The sequence below is a fragment of the Maniola hyperantus genome, chromosome 27 (genome assembly GCF_902806685.2).
Source record: "Maniola hyperantus chromosome 27, iAphHyp1.2, whole genome shotgun sequence".
Taxonomy (NCBI): domain Eukaryota; kingdom Metazoa; phylum Arthropoda; class Insecta; order Lepidoptera; family Nymphalidae; genus Maniola; species Maniola hyperantus.
The window spans coordinates 6593410-6611628 of record NC_048562.1 but is presented as its reverse complement, the minus strand read 5'-3'; the positions used below and the strand labels follow the sequence as shown (position 1 = coordinate 6611628).

The 18219-nt window shown below is 42.8% G+C and overlaps 1 protein-coding gene and 1 long non-coding RNA gene across 2 annotated transcripts in view; one reads left to right on the top strand and one right to left on the bottom strand.

The window, feature by feature from the left end:
- LOC138404326 (uncharacterized) overlaps window positions 1-18219 on the bottom strand; it is a 79665-nt gene that overhangs the window by 48630 nt on the left and 12816 nt on the right. The gene's annotated exons all lie outside the window — the stretch shown is intronic.
- Vps53 (vacuolar protein sorting 53) overlaps window positions 1-18219 on the top strand; it is a 40368-nt gene that overhangs the window by 9441 nt on the left and 12708 nt on the right. The window contains exons 13-20 of the mRNA XM_069508048.1: window positions 587-849; window positions 1222-1422; window positions 9218-9377; window positions 9826-10039; window positions 11879-12147; window positions 14105-14312; window positions 16528-16619; window positions 17286-17413. Coding sequence (XP_069364149.1) covers window positions 587-849; window positions 1222-1422; window positions 9218-9377; window positions 9826-10039; window positions 11879-12147; window positions 14105-14312; window positions 16528-16619; window positions 17286-17413 — 1535 coding nt within the window. The remainder of the gene's footprint in view (window positions 1-586; window positions 850-1221; window positions 1423-9217; window positions 9378-9825; window positions 10040-11878; window positions 12148-14104; window positions 14313-16527; window positions 16620-17285; window positions 17414-18219) is intronic.

Here is an 18219-nt window from a genome sequence, read left to right as displayed (position 1 = left end):
TTCAATCAATTTCCACCTCTATTTTTTTATACACTCAACGCTCAAAAGGGCACGATTAAATTTGTTTTATTCTAGACGCCCTGAAAAGTTCCTCATTAAGATATTATTAAGGTAATGAGAAACTTTTCAGAGCATAACTATTTCTTAAAACTTAAAAGCCTCATACTTAGATGTTCTTCATGCAATTCCAAGGAAAGTCATAGATTTTTTCATAAACCGTACTTTCATTATAGATTCTGTTTGACGAAAGCTGATAGTGATTATTTAGTGTTTTTAGAATCTTGATAATCCTGAAACACTAAAAAATGTCACATAACCTCTTTAGATTAATTAACTGTACTGCGCGCGACTTCGTTCACACGGCACACGCCCACAGAAACTTGGGTAAAACCAAAATCATAACTGGAAACACTGGTAAACAACAAAAAGTTGTAAAACGTCAAGTTCAAAAATCAAACGTCAGTGTCAAACACATGAATGGCCGCGGCGAACGTGTGTATCCCGTTTAGATTTATAAATTTTTCAATTAAAAAATGAAATTACCGGTACGGAAGTGCTATCATGCGGCAAAAGTAGGTTTCCTTGTGATATTCGTGGTGACAATTTTAGCATTGTTCGAGCAATGGCGTGGCGGGAAACGTTCGGCGCGCGCCCAAAATTCCGAGCTGGAAGATGTTTACGAGAGGGAAATCTTGGAGGATGAAGCGAGGATCATTCCAGGGTTGGGAGAAGGAGGTGTCGCCGCGCACCTGACCGGTGAAGCGAAGCGGCTCGGCGAGGAGTCGGAGAAGAAGCTAGCTATAAACGTATATCTGAGCGATCGGATAGCGTACAATAGATCTTTAAAAGGTAATCAGTTTGTATTACTGTTATACGGATTTGTATAACTGTGCGTTCTGTATGGTTCTGTCCTATTTACGTGCTCATACATATATTTGAAATTCATTACTACGCTGTAAGCTTCGAAAAGTTATAAAATACATACTTTTTGGAACTAAATAAAACTTGGCAAAGTTTATTCACCTATACTAATTTTACAAAGAGAATCGATGAACTCTGAAACCACTGAAGCGGTTTTAGTAATTCTTTTACCATTAGGGCTCAAGTTTTGAAAGCTACTTTATCCAGGAGCACTTATCATCCATACTAATAGGCTATAAGTTACGTTTGCCACAAGTCACAAAGCCTAGTATTTTCTAAATGGCCAAGTCTTGGTCTCAGACCACCGCAACCCGGCGTGCGAGCGGGTGGTGTACGACGCGGAGCTGCCCTCCGCGTCGGTGATCCTGATCTTCCACAACGAGCCCTACTCCGTGGTGGTGAGGACCATCTGGAGCGTCATCAACAGCGCGAGGAGGGATCAGCCGTGGTACCGGAGGGCCAACTACGTGGACCGGGAGACTGGAAGGATTATGACACTGGGTGAGACATAGGTTCTGTTGTTATCTTCAAATAGCTGATGCCCGCAACTTCATCTGCACGGATTTAGGGTTTTGAGATGCCGGTGAAAATTCTTAGGTTTTGCAGTAAAAAGTAGACTAGCTCTTCAACTATACTCACGTAAAAAATCTCGTTGATCAAAATGAAACCCCGCGGCACATTGGCCAAGTGTGGATTGGTGGACTTCACATACTTTTGAGAACATTATGACGATCTTGCAGGTACACAGGTTTCCTCACCTTCTTATTTTGAGAAGAGACTGCTCAGTGATGTGCGGGCCATGGGTTGACAGATGATGATGGTGTCTTCTAGCGGTGAAGCGGTGATAACCTAGTGGTTATTTGTGAACTTTTTAGTTGAGGAGTACACGGTTTGTTTCCGGGCACGTACCTCCAGACCTGTTTTTAGGGTTCCGTACCTCAAAAGGAAAAACGAAACCCTTATAGGATCACTTTGTTGTCTGTCAAGAAACCTACAGGGTACTTCCCGTTGACCTAGGATCATGAAATTTTGCAGGTAGGTATGTCTTATAGCTGACATTCGGGGAAAAATCTGAAAACCGTAAATTTGTGGTTACATCACACATGTTCCGTACTTTTGATATATTTATAATCATAGCACAAACCAGCGTCTTTTCCAAATTCGTAGACTTAATTTTATTACAATCGGTCGGGGTTTACTTATGTGGCCGCTTACTAAAACGGCAACACTACAGCTGTCAGTCGAACTCGAAGTTGACACATACCGCAAACGATCCGCGAGAACGCGTGACACACATCAAAACACAAGCCTCTAACGGCTATCATCAAAAAAGCAAAACTTTAGACGCGAAGTTCATCAACCTTCGACCAGATCATCAATCCTGGACCTTACCAGCGCATCTTGGGGGCCCCCATCATCGGAGCGCGTTCCCGGATCCGGTAAGTGACTGCATTATAAACACTGACCGTCCATTAGCTTTTCTTCTAAACATAGTTTTCGAACCGGATATACCGCATTATATCTGGGCATTTTTGTATAATTTCGCGTTTTATAGCTGTTTTGTGCTAGTCTAATTAAAATAGATCTAATTTTAGTCAGTTTCATAATTTTTTTGTGAAGCGCGGGTGGTACCACCGCCGCGCCGGCAACTAAACTTAACATCGAGATTTTAGGCCTGTTAAGTATTAATTTGAGCTAATATCGGTGTATACAGCCTCCTCACAGCTAGTTATTTGTAATTATATATAGTTTTTAGGTGTTCCAAGCGATATTTCAACATTTTTTAGCATTAAATCTCATGAACGCAGTAGTTTATAAAAGTGTTACCTACATCGCAGTTCACAACGCGCGGCGAGATAAGGCCGTTTGCACACAGCGTTCATGCAAAAAAACGTATACAAATTAGCTGACTAATGCATTTGTGCTAATTGGGTAGGTATATCATAACGCAATATCGATTGATAATAATAATCAAGTTTTTATAGCTACGGTTTACATTACCTACCAGTTATAAACTATTGATTTAATACAAAACCAAAATAATTATTATACTTACATTTGTTACATGATTTAAATCCATAACGATGGAATTTGAACAACTGATTTTCGAACGTGATCTTGCTCTCGATAGTATCCAACGTATAGTGGACTGTTCTGAGGACCCAGCCGAATTTCGTGTTCGGGTAAAAGAGTTAAATTCTATTAAGAAAACCTTTTTCCAAGTTCAAGGAAAAATAGAAAAACTTTCTGTTAAACTAAATAAGTTTTCCAAAGAAGAACATCTCGCTACACGTAATAGGTTTGATTCCTTATATTATAAAATTCAAATTACATTAGATTCCATAAAGGAGACGCGAAAACAAAGCTTAGCCAGTGTGGCAATGCCCTGTGGTCACGAAGCGCACGCTCACTGCAATATATCACAATCTGCGCAGTCTCATATTCGTTTACCAAAAATATCATTACATACATTTGACGGGAAATTAACTGAATGGAATGCCTTCTATGATTTATTTAAGTCACTTGTGCACGATAATGAAACTTTATCAAATGTTGAACGGTTTAGGTACTTGTTATTGTCACTAAAAGATGAACCTTTTAATTTAATTAAATCCGTTCCGGTTACGGACTCTAATTATGAAAATGCCTTAGAAGCGCTACGTCATCGATACGAGAATAAAAGAATCATCGCAACAAAACACTTTGACAATATTTTTGACGTTGAGCCAGTAAATGAAAAGAATGTACAATCTAGCTTACGGCAGATACTTAACACATATTTCGAAAACATAACGGCCCTAAATTCTTTAGATTTTCCCGTAGCGGAGTGGAGTTTTATACTCTTAAATATATTATTAAGAAAAATTACGCCTGACATACGGAGGCGATTTGAATTATCCTTGCGATCGCCAAGCGACATACCATCAGTAAGCGAATTACTGGATTTTTTGGATAAAGAGTTAGCGGCGTCTGAAGTAATGGCGGCATCGGCACCATCTACGAGTACAGCGACTACCTTAGGCCGTGCCTCCACTGCAATACCAACTGCCAACACCACTCGCACAGCTGCCTTTGGGGCGACAGCGCGGCGCGCGCAATTTGCCAACCGCCCATTATCGCTGCCCTACTCCGGACCTGATCAACAATATAGCATGCCGCGTTCATTGAATACTTATTCTACGAATCATCCACGAAACATGAATGTTTATACAACTGCTATTGAATTTCCGCCTACCCTCAAGTGCATATATTGTAAAGAAAATTCCCATCCGCTAAACAAGTGTGACAATTTTCAAAAGCTTAACATTGGTGAACGTAAAAACTTTATAAACTCAAATAAAATTTGCAGCAATTGTTTATATATGGGCCACAAAGACGACATGTGTCCCTCGCGTCGCAACTGCCGCTATTGTAACCTACGTCATCACTCCTCAATATGTGACACTTTATCTAAGCAAAGCGTCACACTGACAACAGAATGTTCGGCTGCCTCGGAATCTTGCTCAGAAGGGCCAACTCTATTACATGGAGCTACAAAGTTTCCTAATAATAAAAATTGTACTGTCTTACTTACAACTGCACTTGTCAATGTTCGATCCATGAACAGCGAACCAAAACCATCACGTTTGGTACGCGCTCTGGTCGACCAAGGTTCGCAAGCTACTCTCATCACGGAAGCATGTGTTCAACGACTTGGTCTATCGCGATATCCCGCACAAAAAAGCACTACGATCACAGGAATAGGCGATACCAATGAACAACCACGTGGTTATGCGTTATGTGAGGTTACACCTCATAACAAACCAGAACCTAAACTATACATTGAGGCTCTGATCCTCCCTAAAATAACTAGCTACATTCCAAACATACCCAGTTCATTTGAACAAATCCCCCATCTAAAGGATCTTACATTAGCAGATCCAGAACTACGTTCTACGCGTCCCGTGGAGATCTTATTGGGGTCAGACTATACTGATAGCATACTACTTTATAATAATATCAAAGGTCCACTTGGTACTCCTGTGGCTATAAATAGCATTTTTGGCTATCTCCTAAATGGCAAAATTGCTCATTCAACGTCTGGTTCTGTTTCTGTTAATCTTAGCACGTGCCAGCTCGACGTTCAACTTCAAAGATTTTGGGAGCTGGAGTCGATGCCTGAAAATACTCATCGCACCAAAGATGAACTTAATTGTGAAAAGATTTTCGTCAACACTCATAAGCGGGACCTGAATGGAAAATACACAGTTTCTTTGCCGTTTAAGGAAAATGCTCCTCCACTAGGTGAATCTCGAGCCATTGCCCTCTCGCGTTTAAATAAACTGGAGGTAAAATTGTCACGTAACTCCACTTTACGAGCAGAGTACAATAAATGTATGCAGGAGTACTTAGACCTGGGACATATGGAACCTGTCCACCTCGCTAAAATGCAAAGTATAACTTCTTACTACATACCTCATCACTGCGTAGTGAAGACATCGGCAAGCACTACTAAATATCGGGTCGTTTACGATGCTTCATGCAAAACTACATCTGGCCGTTCTCTTAATGATAACCTTCTGACAGGACAAAAGTTACACCAGGACATTACAGAAGTTCTACTTAAATTCAGATTACACAACATTGTTTTCACAGCGGACATCAAAATGATGTATCGCTTCATTAATCTCTGCAAAGAACATCGAGACTTTCAGAGAATCCTTTGGCGGTTCTCTCCTCTTGAGCCTGTGCAAGAATTCCGCTTGTGTACGGTAACCTTTGGCGTAGCCTCAGCGCCATTTCTTGCTCTACGTACACTTCGTCAATTAGCGATGGACGAAGCTGCATCGTTCCCCTTAGCTTCTCAAGTGCTTCTCAATGATGTTTTTGTCGATGATATTGTCACGGGGGCTAGCACAATTGAGGAAGCTATTGAACTTCAACGTCAACTTACCGCTATTTGCAAAGCAGGTACCTTCGAACTCCGCAAGTGGACAAGCAACAATCAAGAGTTTTTAGACAGTTTGAACACCGATGATTCCAGTCTAGATGATGCGCTCATACTATCCGCACTTGATACGAATGATTCAATAAAGGTTCTAGGGCTAAAATGGACACCAAAATCTGATACTTTCACATATCACACGGACATTCCTCCTCGCAAATGTACAAAACGTATAATGCTAGCTGAAATTGCTAAAATTTACGATCCTCTTGGCTTTCTGAGCCCTATAACTCTATTTGTCAAGCATCTAATTCAACTCTTGTGGGTAGCTGGTTCAGGATGGGATGAAGCTCCTCCGAAGGGCATTTGCGAGTTGTGGTATCGATTCATTGATGAGCTTAGTTCATTGCAAAACGTTATCTTGCCTCGCCACATACTTCCTAGCACAGCTATTGATCAAGTACAACTTCATGGCTTTTCAGACGCATCTGAAAAGGCTTACGCGGCCTGTGTCTACATTCGTGTCGTTAATACAGAAGGTGTAATCCAGGCACATCTTCTTCTTGGGAAAACAAAGGTTGCGCCATTAAAGCAGCTCACAATTCCACGGTTAGAACTTTGTGGGGCTCATCTTTTATCAAAGTTGATAAAAAAGGTTATAACTACGTACAGTAATATTTTACCCTTTGATGAAGTCTTCGCTTGGTGCGATTCATCGGTCACTCTTGCATGGCTACATTCATCACCGCACAAGTGGCGTACATATGTGGCCAATCGCATAGCGGAAACTACAAGTAATGTACCTGCCTCCCAATGGCACCATGTCCAATCAGCAGATAACCCAGCAGATTCTGCATCCCGAGGTGTATTGCCTACTCAATTGAATAAGCAATTGTGGTTCCATGGTCCGCCGTGGCTTTCAGGCCCACAGTCAGAATGGCCAGTGTCCAACGTAAAATGTCACACCGATGAAGAACGCCGCAAACACATTCTTGTAACACATGTCGACTCAAATTTAGAATTCCTCGAGCGATTCTCCTCATTGCCAAAAATGTTACGCATAGTGTCACTTATCTTTCGATTTTATCATAAATGTCGCAAAAGCAAATCTTATACAACAAATCACGTCACTGTTCCTGAGATCAAGCAATCATTGAGTCGCATCATAACCCTCGTTCAGGCTGAACAATTTTCAGAAGAAGTTTCACGTCTAAAGGACGACGATAGGTGTACCAAACGGTTGCAAAAATTAAAACCTTTCTTGGACGAAGACGGACTCCTCCGAGTTGGTGGCCGAATAAGCTGTGCCAACGTTCCTTATGATGCCAAGCATCAAATCCTATTACCAAAAAGGCACCATTTGACTAATCTGCTCATCGACTATTATCATAAAACTAACTTGCATGTCGGTCCCCAAACCTTACAGTTTATACTTGCACAGAAGTATTGGATTTTAAGCGCTCGCGATGCGGTTCGTATGCGAACTCGTCGCTGCGTGCCCTGCTTTCGCGCGCGTCCAATCGCACCGCAACCACCAATGGCTCAACTGCCGACAGTTAGAGTCCGCTCGCTGCGTCCTTTTCTTCATGTGGGAGTGGATTTTGCGGGGCCGTTCAATCTAAAATCTAACCAGTTTAGAAATGCTAAAATTCTCAAAGCATATGTTTGCGTGTTCATATGCATGTCGACGAAGGCAATCCATTTAGAATTGGTTCCCGATTTATCAACTATTTCATTTCTTAACACACTTCGTCGTTTCATTTCTCGGCGAGGTTTGTGCACGAATATCTACTCAGATTGTGGCCGAAACTTTATTGGCTGTGATAACTATCTGACCGATCTTTACACGTTTTTGCGAGACGAATCCAATCAGTCCGTTTTAAATAAATATCTAGCTGAACTTTCGATAACTTGGCATTTCAATCCTCCTTACGCCTCGCATTTTGGAGGAATTTTCGAGGCGGGTGTAAAGAGCATGAAATCCCACCTCTATCGAGTCATAGGTAAGCTCACGGTAACATATGACGAATTTAACACAATTCTCTGTCAAATCGAGGCAGTCCTCAATTCCAGACCACTTTGCTTATTAAGTAATGATCCTACAGATCCATTACCACTCACACCGGGTCACTTTTTGATTGGGGAACCATTAACCTCATTACCAGAATTCGACTTTTCAAATGATAATCCTAATCGCCTTGTTCGGTGACAAGTTGTTCAACAGGCTATCCAACATATTTGGAAACGTTGGAGTGTAGAATACCTTCATCAGTTACAGCCCCGAGGTAAATGGTTCCACGATAAAATTAATACACCCATCCACGAGGGTTCGGTAGTCGTGCTAATCGATAACACACTACCACCACTGCAGTGGCGTCTTGCGCGTGTACATCAACTCCACCCGGGCGCTGACGGTATAACTCGGGTAGTCACTGTCCGTGTGGGCAATAATTTAGTCAAACGACCTGTAGTCAAGATCTGCCCCTTACCCGTTGAATAAGTATTTTCTATTTTCCCATTAGATGTTTAGTATAAGTTAGCTTAGGTAAGAGTTTTTTTATTTATTTTTATTTTTATAAAATAATCCTGGATTATTTTATGGCCGGCGGTATGTTCCGTACTTTTGATATATTTATAATCATAGCACAAACCAGCGTCTTTTCCAAATTCGTAGACTTAATTTTATTACAATCGGTCGGGGTTTACTTATGTGGCCGCTTACTAAAACGGCAACACTACAGCTGTCAGTCGAACTCGAAGTTGACACATACCGCAAACGATCCGCGAGAACGCGTGACACACATCAAAACACAAGCCTCTAACGGCTATCATCAAAAAAGCAAAACTTTAGACGCGAAGTTCATCAACCTTCGACCAGATCATCAATCCTGGACCTTACCAGCGCATCTTGGGGGCCCCCATCATCGGAGCGCGTTCCCGGATCCGGTAAGTGACTGCATTATAAACACTGACCGTCCATTAGCTTTTCTTCTAAACAACACAAAAAAATTAAACTGTGGTCATGAACTAATAATTAGTGTTTTAAATTTTGAAGTAAGATAACTTTATCAAGTGGGGTATCATAAGAAAGGTCTTCACCTGTACATTCTAAAACAGATTTTTATTTATTTTTATGCATGATAATTCAAAACTATGAGTTTTTGAATTATCGTGCAAAATGTCGACAAAATACGATTGAGTACGGAACCCTCGTTGCGCGAGCCTGACTCGCACTTGGCTGTTTTTTTTAAAGAAATCACAAATTTTGTATTTCATACAAAATTTGTGATGAAACTGGCATCATCAAGCCGGCGATGGCTTGACGATGGTGATAGTGCTTTTGGCTTTGCCAACAAACTATACATTATCCAGGGTACCCCGGCCAAGACCCCGCGTCTCCGTTGGTGTACCTGAAGGAGATCATCCTGGTGGACGACAACTCCACGCTGCCGGAGCTGAAGGGCAAGCTGAGCCACTACGTGCGCACCAGGCTGCCGCCCGACCTCATCCGCATCCTGAGGCTGCCCGATCGGTGAGTCGCATCTACTTCCCTCCAGGATATTATCCATAACTAGGTTTTAAATTTTTCTCTATACTTTAATAATTATCATCTTTCCAGCCATATACAGATTTTAGATGTTAATATGGATGTTACTATTATGATATTTCTAGAGGATATTAGGGTTGAATAGAATGATTAAATAGTAGAATAGGTTGACATAAGACTTTCTTTAATCCATAATACAGTATTGTTGTTAGCATGGGGTAACAATCCCCTCCCGACATGCAACAGACATAGATGGAGTCTGGTGACCAGCCTCGCCCCGACTTGGGGTATTAGGCACAACTCTCCCAAGAATTCCTAAGCATTTAGTGCCTTACGCTTTTCCCCAAGTAAACTCCAAAATCTCCGGGTGCTTTGAGAAGCTATCAGTTCAGATGGGGTACCTTCCACCATCAGCCGTACTTGGCTTGCGCAGGGTAGGTGTGACCCGAGCTCGCTGGGAGGGCAGTCGTGAAGCCAGTGGGGAGGTCATGGTGTTCCTGGACTCGCACTGCGAGGATAACACTGACTGGCTCCGACCTCTGCTGCAGAGGATAAAGGACAAGAGATCAGCTGTGGTGACTCCCGTCATAGACCTGATAGAACAGGCAGACTTGGAGTACTACGTCGGAGATAACATGAAGTTTGAGGTGATTCTGTAGTTATGGGAGTTTGTAGTCTTGTTGATGATGTGGTCTGTGTAGGTATCTCTTAAGTGTAGTTTTGAGTCCCATTTTTGTTTCTTCTCTCTCTGGTCTGGTTTCCGCACTTAAACGTTGTCTGTTGTGTGTAGCCCCATATTCATATTTAAAAGAAACAACAATTCTCACTAAAACAAGATGGACAAAATTTGCCCCAGGCTGAACAAATATAAAGGAATTATAATAAATTCAGATAAAATATACAATAAATTTTGAATAACTATTTACATTTAGAAGCAGTCACCGAAAAAAAAAAAATTAGAATTTAAATCGATTTTGTCCAAGATTTTCCCTTTTTAACCTTTTTGTCGACATAAAAAGACTTCCATCCAGGGCCGTAAAGTAGGCTGTGGATGGAAGTGTTTTTATGCCTATCACAAACTTAATGTCACGACTCACGATTACAAAACAACATGCGGCTTTTTTTCTTAAAATAGAAGATTTTTACTATTAAATGGCACATGTATCATCTCTGTACATTCTGGGGCACGCGTCCATACAACTTTTGTTCATCTCCTTTGCGTTATTCTGTCAATTTGTCTGACAAAATAGCGTGCGAAATAATGCTCGAATACCTGCGCACGCGCAACGCGCGCTACCAACAAACTGTATGAAACAAGTTCCGCACGAGATTTTCTGTAAGATATGCCTCTGATTCAACGGAAAATGAATTTGGTCTACAGTATAGGTAGTATTGACATTTCGCGCAAAGTTTTCTTTACGAAAAAGTTTATTTTGAGGCTCCGTTGAAAATGTAGAACTTTGGAGAACATTTCGTAGTGTTTTTAGCATAATTTGGTAATTTGTAAGTGGGCGATGTTATTGTCGTTAATACGTAAAAGGTGTACGTGTGTTGTTTATGACGATTACTTAGTTATTAGTTGTTTAGTTGGTTACTCTGTGTTTGGGGATTTGTGTATGTAGTCGCTGAAATTTATTGTTTTTGTGTATTTGCAGTATTGTTTGTATAATCAATTGATTGCATTCGTTGTGCAATTATTATTGAACGCTTAATTAGAATCTATGTGTTTTCAGTAATTGTGAACATTCTATGTTTGTTGATTATAACTATGCACTCTGTTTCTATTATATTATGTGTTTATTTCCTACGGTTTAATTCTTTTATGTGTCTTTTCTCGTTCCTCGATTTACGTTTAGTCATTATTTTCGTACACCACTTCATTTCATGTTAGGTAACTTGTTTTAAGGATATTGCCAGTGATGTGGCATAACTCTATGGATATTGCTGTCAATTCTTTACCATCTGAGGGCGCGGGTACTGGGTGGGTGGGTGCCAAGTCTAACATATAATATAAATCACACATAACCAAATTGGGTTGTAAAATGAAGCAGAAACTGCACCCGCAGGGTGTGAGCTACCTACGCGATAAAGTATTCAGAGACTTTGTTGAATGTGCAGAACTCATCTGTTGGGCGTCACCGAGGGGCGCGACGAGCTCTGTCTGTGTTTGGTAGCTGTCATGTCACGTCATATTCTGCCTCCCGCATTGGTTGCCATCAGGCGTGCGAGAGAGATCACTATAGTGCATTTTTGGTTCCGTCCACGTTCGTAATCACATCGTTTCGTAGTAACCAGTTACAAAAAAGCTTAGCGTTTACTTTTTGTATTTCCATTTCTTCTTTCTGATTGATGTAGCTGAGCTGTTCTAAGCAGAGTGCATATGTTTACTAAGTATCGGATCGATAGAAAGCTAGCTATTATAGCTGGTAGAACAGCATGGGACCCCTCAGCGACCAAGACCCCCTATAAACAAAACAAATGAGTAGGCAGTGAGTGTTACAATGTGCGCCAGTGTGGGGCTGACGCGCGCGCGGCTGGCGGGCGCGCGCTACGCGGCGGGCGACGCGCTGGTGTTCCTGGACGCGCACTGCGAGGCGCAGCGCGACTGGCTGCGGCCGCTGCTGCAGCGCGTCAAGCGCGCGCCGCACGCCGTGGCGGTGCCCGTCATCGACGTCATCGAGGCCTCCACCTTCTACTACAGCGTGCAGGACCCCGTCACCTTCCAGGTGTTTGAACTTCTCATACTTCAACGTGTGTTTTACTTCCCAGATGCTTGAAGTTGTATTTCTTACGTGTGTTTTAGTTTAGTTTGTATTTTCACTGTGATGTTCTGTCGCACATACTATTTATCCAATCTCAATTGAAGTCCATCACAATAGTATCTTTATCTCTCTCTTTTCTAGTCTATTTTGTACTTGAACTTGTACTACATCATAAGACTCGTTCACTTTATTTAAGGGTGTTTTAGTTTTTTCTGGTGCACTGTTATGTTCGTCACAATCTGAATTGACTACATTGAAGCATACAATTCAGATTGTGACTCTTCACTTGTCAGGCGCTTGTTCTACGTGTGTTTTAATTTTATGTGTGTTTGTTTTTGTTTTGTTTGTGCTATGTTCTATTGTACAGTGTACGTAATCTGCACTGACGTCCGCTAAATCACATGTAGTTTATTTTAGATTTCAGGCGCTTAGTTAAAACTTAAAAGTTTAAACTATTAACTTTTAATTCTTGGAAAGTGACGTGTTTTAGTTTTCTTCTCTCTTATTGACAGTTAAGTTTTAAGACTATACAATTTACAACAAGTAAGTAGTACGTTGCTAAGTAACTTATCGACAGATTACAGATTAAGTAACTTATCGACAGATTACAGATACATTAAAATTATTAATTTCCGGAAATATTTTATTCCTCCCCAACAATCAATAGTGTGTGTTGTGTGTGTCGGCTTGTTGTCACGTTTGTTATTGGTCGCACCCCGCACGTGTGGCACGTGTGGCACGTGCGCCATGTTTGTGTGTTTCTGCTTTATCCGTCCATTGTTTGGTTTCTTTGTCGTTGTTTGATTTTACTGTTTCTATTACGTTTTCTACGTTTTGTGGTTTTTGTCTTATTTCTATTGTGACTTTTCTTTGTGGTTCTGTTTTATGTTGCACTGTACAGTCACACTGTATAACTGTATTCACTATTAGGATTTAATGCAATAGCAAACGTTTATTTGCGTTGTTGTAACATCGTCCATCTCACTCTTTACTATGCCCCGCCCGTAAGTGTTGAGTGGAACAGCATGCATCACCATGGCGCCCACTCTTACGTATATGTTTTGGATATGATCATGTATTACAATGTACGGGAGCGGTGTGCGGTGTGCAGGCTCGACCGTACCAAAAGGGAGATCTCCCACCGAGCGGTTGGTTGTGCTCGGTGGCGCCAGCTGGGCCGACGGTTATGTCTTGAAACTTCTATATATAGTCCAGATTGCAGAAAACTCCGTTAGTGCGATTACTATCGGCGGTACATTTGTTCGGGACTACGTCATCGATTGAACAGCGCCATCTAGTTTCTATTGCGGTAACCGCCACAACAAGTTATAACAAAGATATCAAACAAGTCATTCAAAAACTTTTCAATAAAACCGTTCAGCACATTAAAGCGCGTAAAATCCGAAATTTTGACATTTTAAGAATTTTATGTAGATGAATGTAACGACGTATCATTTATGAGCTGCTGCGTAGTTACGAGGGGATATAAGAACAGACATAGACACATACATATGGGAGGTTTACATAACTCCTTTCGGGCTTCGCCGCAGGCGGATATAAATACACTGCAGTTTGGACGCTCTTAGCTAATGAGGGGAGTCTGCCATTCCGCACTCAGCCTGCGTGGTGGACTAATGCCTATGTAGGAGACGTAGCTCGGTAGCGGGATGATGATGACGAGCAGACAGGGCTTGATGCTGGCGCGGGTGGCGGGCGCGCGGGCGGCGCGCGGCGACGCGCTGGTGTTCCTGGACGCGCACTGCGAGGCGGGCGCGGACGGAGACGTAGCTCGGTAGCGGGATGATGATGACGAGCAGACAGGGCCTGATGCTGGCGCGGGTGGCGGGCGCGCGGGCGGCGCGCGGCGACGCGCTGGTGTTCCTGGACGCGCACTGCGAGGCGGGCGCGGACGGAGACGTAGCTCGGTAGCGGGATGATGATGACGAGCAGACAGGGCCTGATGCTGGCGCGGGTGGCGGGCGCGCGGGCGGCGCGCGGCGACGCGCTGGTGTTCCTGGACGCGCACTGCGAGGCGGGCGCGGACTGGCTGCGCCCGCTGCTGCAGCGCCTGCGGCACAAGCGCGACGCCGTCATCACGCCGCTCATCGACGTGCTGGACCAATCCACCTTCCAGCTAGACGCTGCTCAGCAGTTCCAGGTTAGGTGGAGGGGGATACAAGTACTGCAAACAAAGGCTTGGTGCAAACGCTTAGTAATGTATTGCAGATATAAGCATCAAGTATATTAACTGTGCTACTAACAAAAACGAAAACGCCTCAATATCACGATAAATAAATAAATAATGTTTTTATTCAATGAAACAGTTACAAGTATTTTTGAATCGTCAGCTGCATCTACTTGTATGAATGGTCAAGGACCCCCGTGACCCGTGGCACCATTGCCTACCTACTCCTGCCACAACATTTACGCTTCGTTGGAGGGGAAAGAGATTACTCATAATTAACATGGCTTTAAAATAAATTGTATTGCAGATGTAAGACGCATCAAATAAGACTAACAATGCCGCTAACCAAAATTGTTTAAATGCATGACGGTAACGTAGTGCTGCCGCAACAGTGCTGTCACCAGCTGCCACAGTGCTGTCACCAGCTGCCACAGTGCTGTCACCAGCTGCCACAGTGCTGTCGCGGCACGGCTAGGCGGCAATGTTCCGCGACATGGCTCGCGTGCGGCTTTCGTCTCCCGGCTACATACCCCGATTGCCATCTCGACCTGTCGCGGACTATGGGTGTATAATAAACTCAAATATGGTTTGAAATTCACAACAATGGCAATTCCCAATGTTAACATGAAACTAGTTGTGTGTCAACACCATTGTGTCGATGGCTGTGGGAATGCTGCCATGGCGAGACAGTGGTGTTGTGCCACATCGTAGTACATGTCCTCCATAGGTAACGTACTGTCGTATAAGAATTAACTTTTTATACAAGCTCTATAAGTATCTTATAGAGAAAGAGCTAGCGCATGATAGACTTTTGTTATTTCATAAAAGCTGAAAGTTTCTCTGCGTATGGTCCCCAACCATGGGAGGAAGTAGGAACGATCAGCGACTGTGAAGCTTGGATCGTGGTGACTTTGGGATACTTTGAGATACTTTGGGATACTTTGAGATACTTTGGGATACTTTGAGAACAAGTAATAAAGGTGTAAAAAAAATCTTACGTCAAATAACAAAGTCTAATTTCTTTATATTTTCTTCAGGATAGTATTTAGACATCTCGTCATGCATTGCCAGACACTGAGTCTCGTGGCAACTGGCAACCCCCTGCCAGACGTCGTCAAACTTCATAGTCGCTGATCGTTCCTCCCAGTGTTGGGGACAATGCGCAGAGAACCTTTTAGCCTTTATAAAATAACGATGGTCTGGCACGCGCTGGCTCTAAGCCCATTATTTTTTTATTAAAGAAGAGGAAATGTTGATAAGATAGCCGACATCCCGGGAAAGACATCGGGTCATGTAGGACTTCAACCTACTAAAACCCCCTCGACAGAAACTCCCCTCAGAAGCTGTGATAGCCTAGTGGTTAGGACGTCCGCCTTCTAATCGGAAGTTGGGGGTTCGATCCCGGGCACGCACCTCTAACTTTTCGGAGTTATGTGCGTTTTAATTAATTGAATATCACTTGCTTAAACGGTGAAGGAAAACTACTACTATAACAGACTAAAACACTTCATTTTATTTATATTTTATATTTTTCTTACTTATCTATTTACTAGATATATTTTCTTGGTTCTAATGCACTAATTTATTCTTGTTTGGTTTTGGTTATAGTAGTTCTTCTAGTTAAATTTGATATGTAAAGCTTTGGTATGTAAATATAAGGTGGTAGAAATATTTTAGATAAGTACAAATTGGTAACTGGCTAAAAAATGATGTACATAGTTGTTTTGATTGTGTAGTGTAGTAGTTCAGTTTGTTGCATATAGCATAATGTGTAGCCGTTTTATTATTTTATAAAATATAGTCCTGTTTGAATGTTTTGTTACATAGATATAGTAACTTTATGATTTGAAAAGAGCATCTGCTGAGTTTGTTGCCCGCTCTTCTCATATTACAATCGTAGGGTGTGAGAATGCTGCAGAAGTTGTTATCGACAAAGACGTACCGTTCGGACGCGGCGCCGGCGCCGGGTCGCTGGGGCTTTATAACCCGTTATAGACTATCGGCAAATCCTCTTTCATTGTCACACAGAACACCAAATCAGGTTTCAGTTCCATAAGGCCTATAAGTGCGAGCGAAAGGTCTGATAATAATGATTTGTGACTCAGTTCGCACATTTGTAATGGCTCAACTGTAGTGTCCTATAGGTACATAACATAAATTCCCTGTAATGAGCGTGGTGTGCGCACAGGTAGGCGGGTTCACGTTCATGGGACACTTCACGTGGATCGACGTGCCCGAGCGGGAGAAGCGGCGGCGCGGCTCCGACATCGCCCCGACATGGTGAGACATGGTGCCCTCTTACTTACATCATCAGCACCATCAGCCGATACACGTCCACGACCTACAGCAGCCGTCTAGAAATGAAACGTTAGTTTCAGTTTACGCAAACACCTAAACACATGGCGAATATTTTCACATAAAGAATATATACACAAAATTTCAAAAATATTAAATGTAAACTTACGAAGTTACAAGCTTGTTGTGTTGAGTCGTTGTCTTCGCAAAACATGGCCACCCCAAGCGAGCGACTGTGAGCGAACGGGACGGCTGGCGACGATCGTGCGCGCTCTCGCTCGCGCGGCTCGAATCAGTTGGTGCATGCGGTCATTCAACTCGGTGTTCAAACTTGCAGGATTTTTTTGTCAAAATATAATCCGTAGTAAAAATGATTGCAATCGATTCTGTTACTGATTTTTAACAAACTACTTTAGATTTTGCGTATACTTAAACTAACATCGACCTTTAGAATGACATTTTGGCTTTGTAGAGCGTTGTCTCTGTCACTCGTACCCATGTGACGTTTTGTCGGTCTCAACGACAAAGATAGCGACCATTTTCAGTTGAGGAGTATTCTTGGAGCAATGCGTGTTGCTAGTGATGTTTACATGATGATGTACTAACAATAACTCGACCTTAGATACTATGCCTGTGTGTGTCAACTGTCAGGTCGCCCACCATGGCGGGGGGGCTGTTCGCCATCAACCGCGCCTACTACTGGGAGATCGGCGCCTACGACGAGCAGATGGCGGGGTGGGGGGGAGAGAACCTCGAGATGTCCTTCCGCGTGTGGCAGTGTGAGTATATGCATACACTTAGTTCAGTAAAGCCTGTGGGTTTCAAGATTTTCAGCTGGCAATACAAGCCCCTCTCGCGCCGACCACGGTAGATTCTGATCGGTTGATCTACCGCCATCTAGGCATCAACGCCATTGTGATATTAACAAGAATCCAGTGCAAGAAGCCGTACGATACGCCTGTGCAGCCGCAAGGAAGCCCTCTCTAGCGCCGTGCGTGATAAATGTACAAAAACTTAAAGTGCGTAAGTTGGAGCACTCTGGCCATATGGTGATAAACAGCAAATACGACCTCCCAGGTGGAGGAACGTTTGTTTGGATGTTTTTTTTTCAGATTGTGGCGGTTGCAACTAGATGGCGCTATTCAATCGATAACATTTCTTGACGTAGTCTCGAACAAATGTACCGCCGACAGTACTCACACTAACGAAGTTTTCTGCAATCTGGACTATATATTGAAGTTTCAAGACACAACTATGGCCCTGTGGCGGTGGCCACATTAGAAACTAGATAGCGCTGTTCAATCTATGACGTAGTCCTGAACAAATGTACCGCCGACAGTACTCGCACTAACGGAGTTTTCTGCAATCTGGACTATATATGTACAGTATGTATAGAAGTTTCAAGATACAACCGTCGGCCCAGCTGGCGCCACCGAGCACAACCAACCGCTCGGTGGGAGATCTCCCTTTGATACGGTCGAGCCTGCACACCGCTCCCGTGCAAGATCATGATGGATTTGGGAAATAACAGGTAATAAAAGTGAAAAAAAATCTCACGTTAAAGTATAAAGTCTAATTTAAAGAT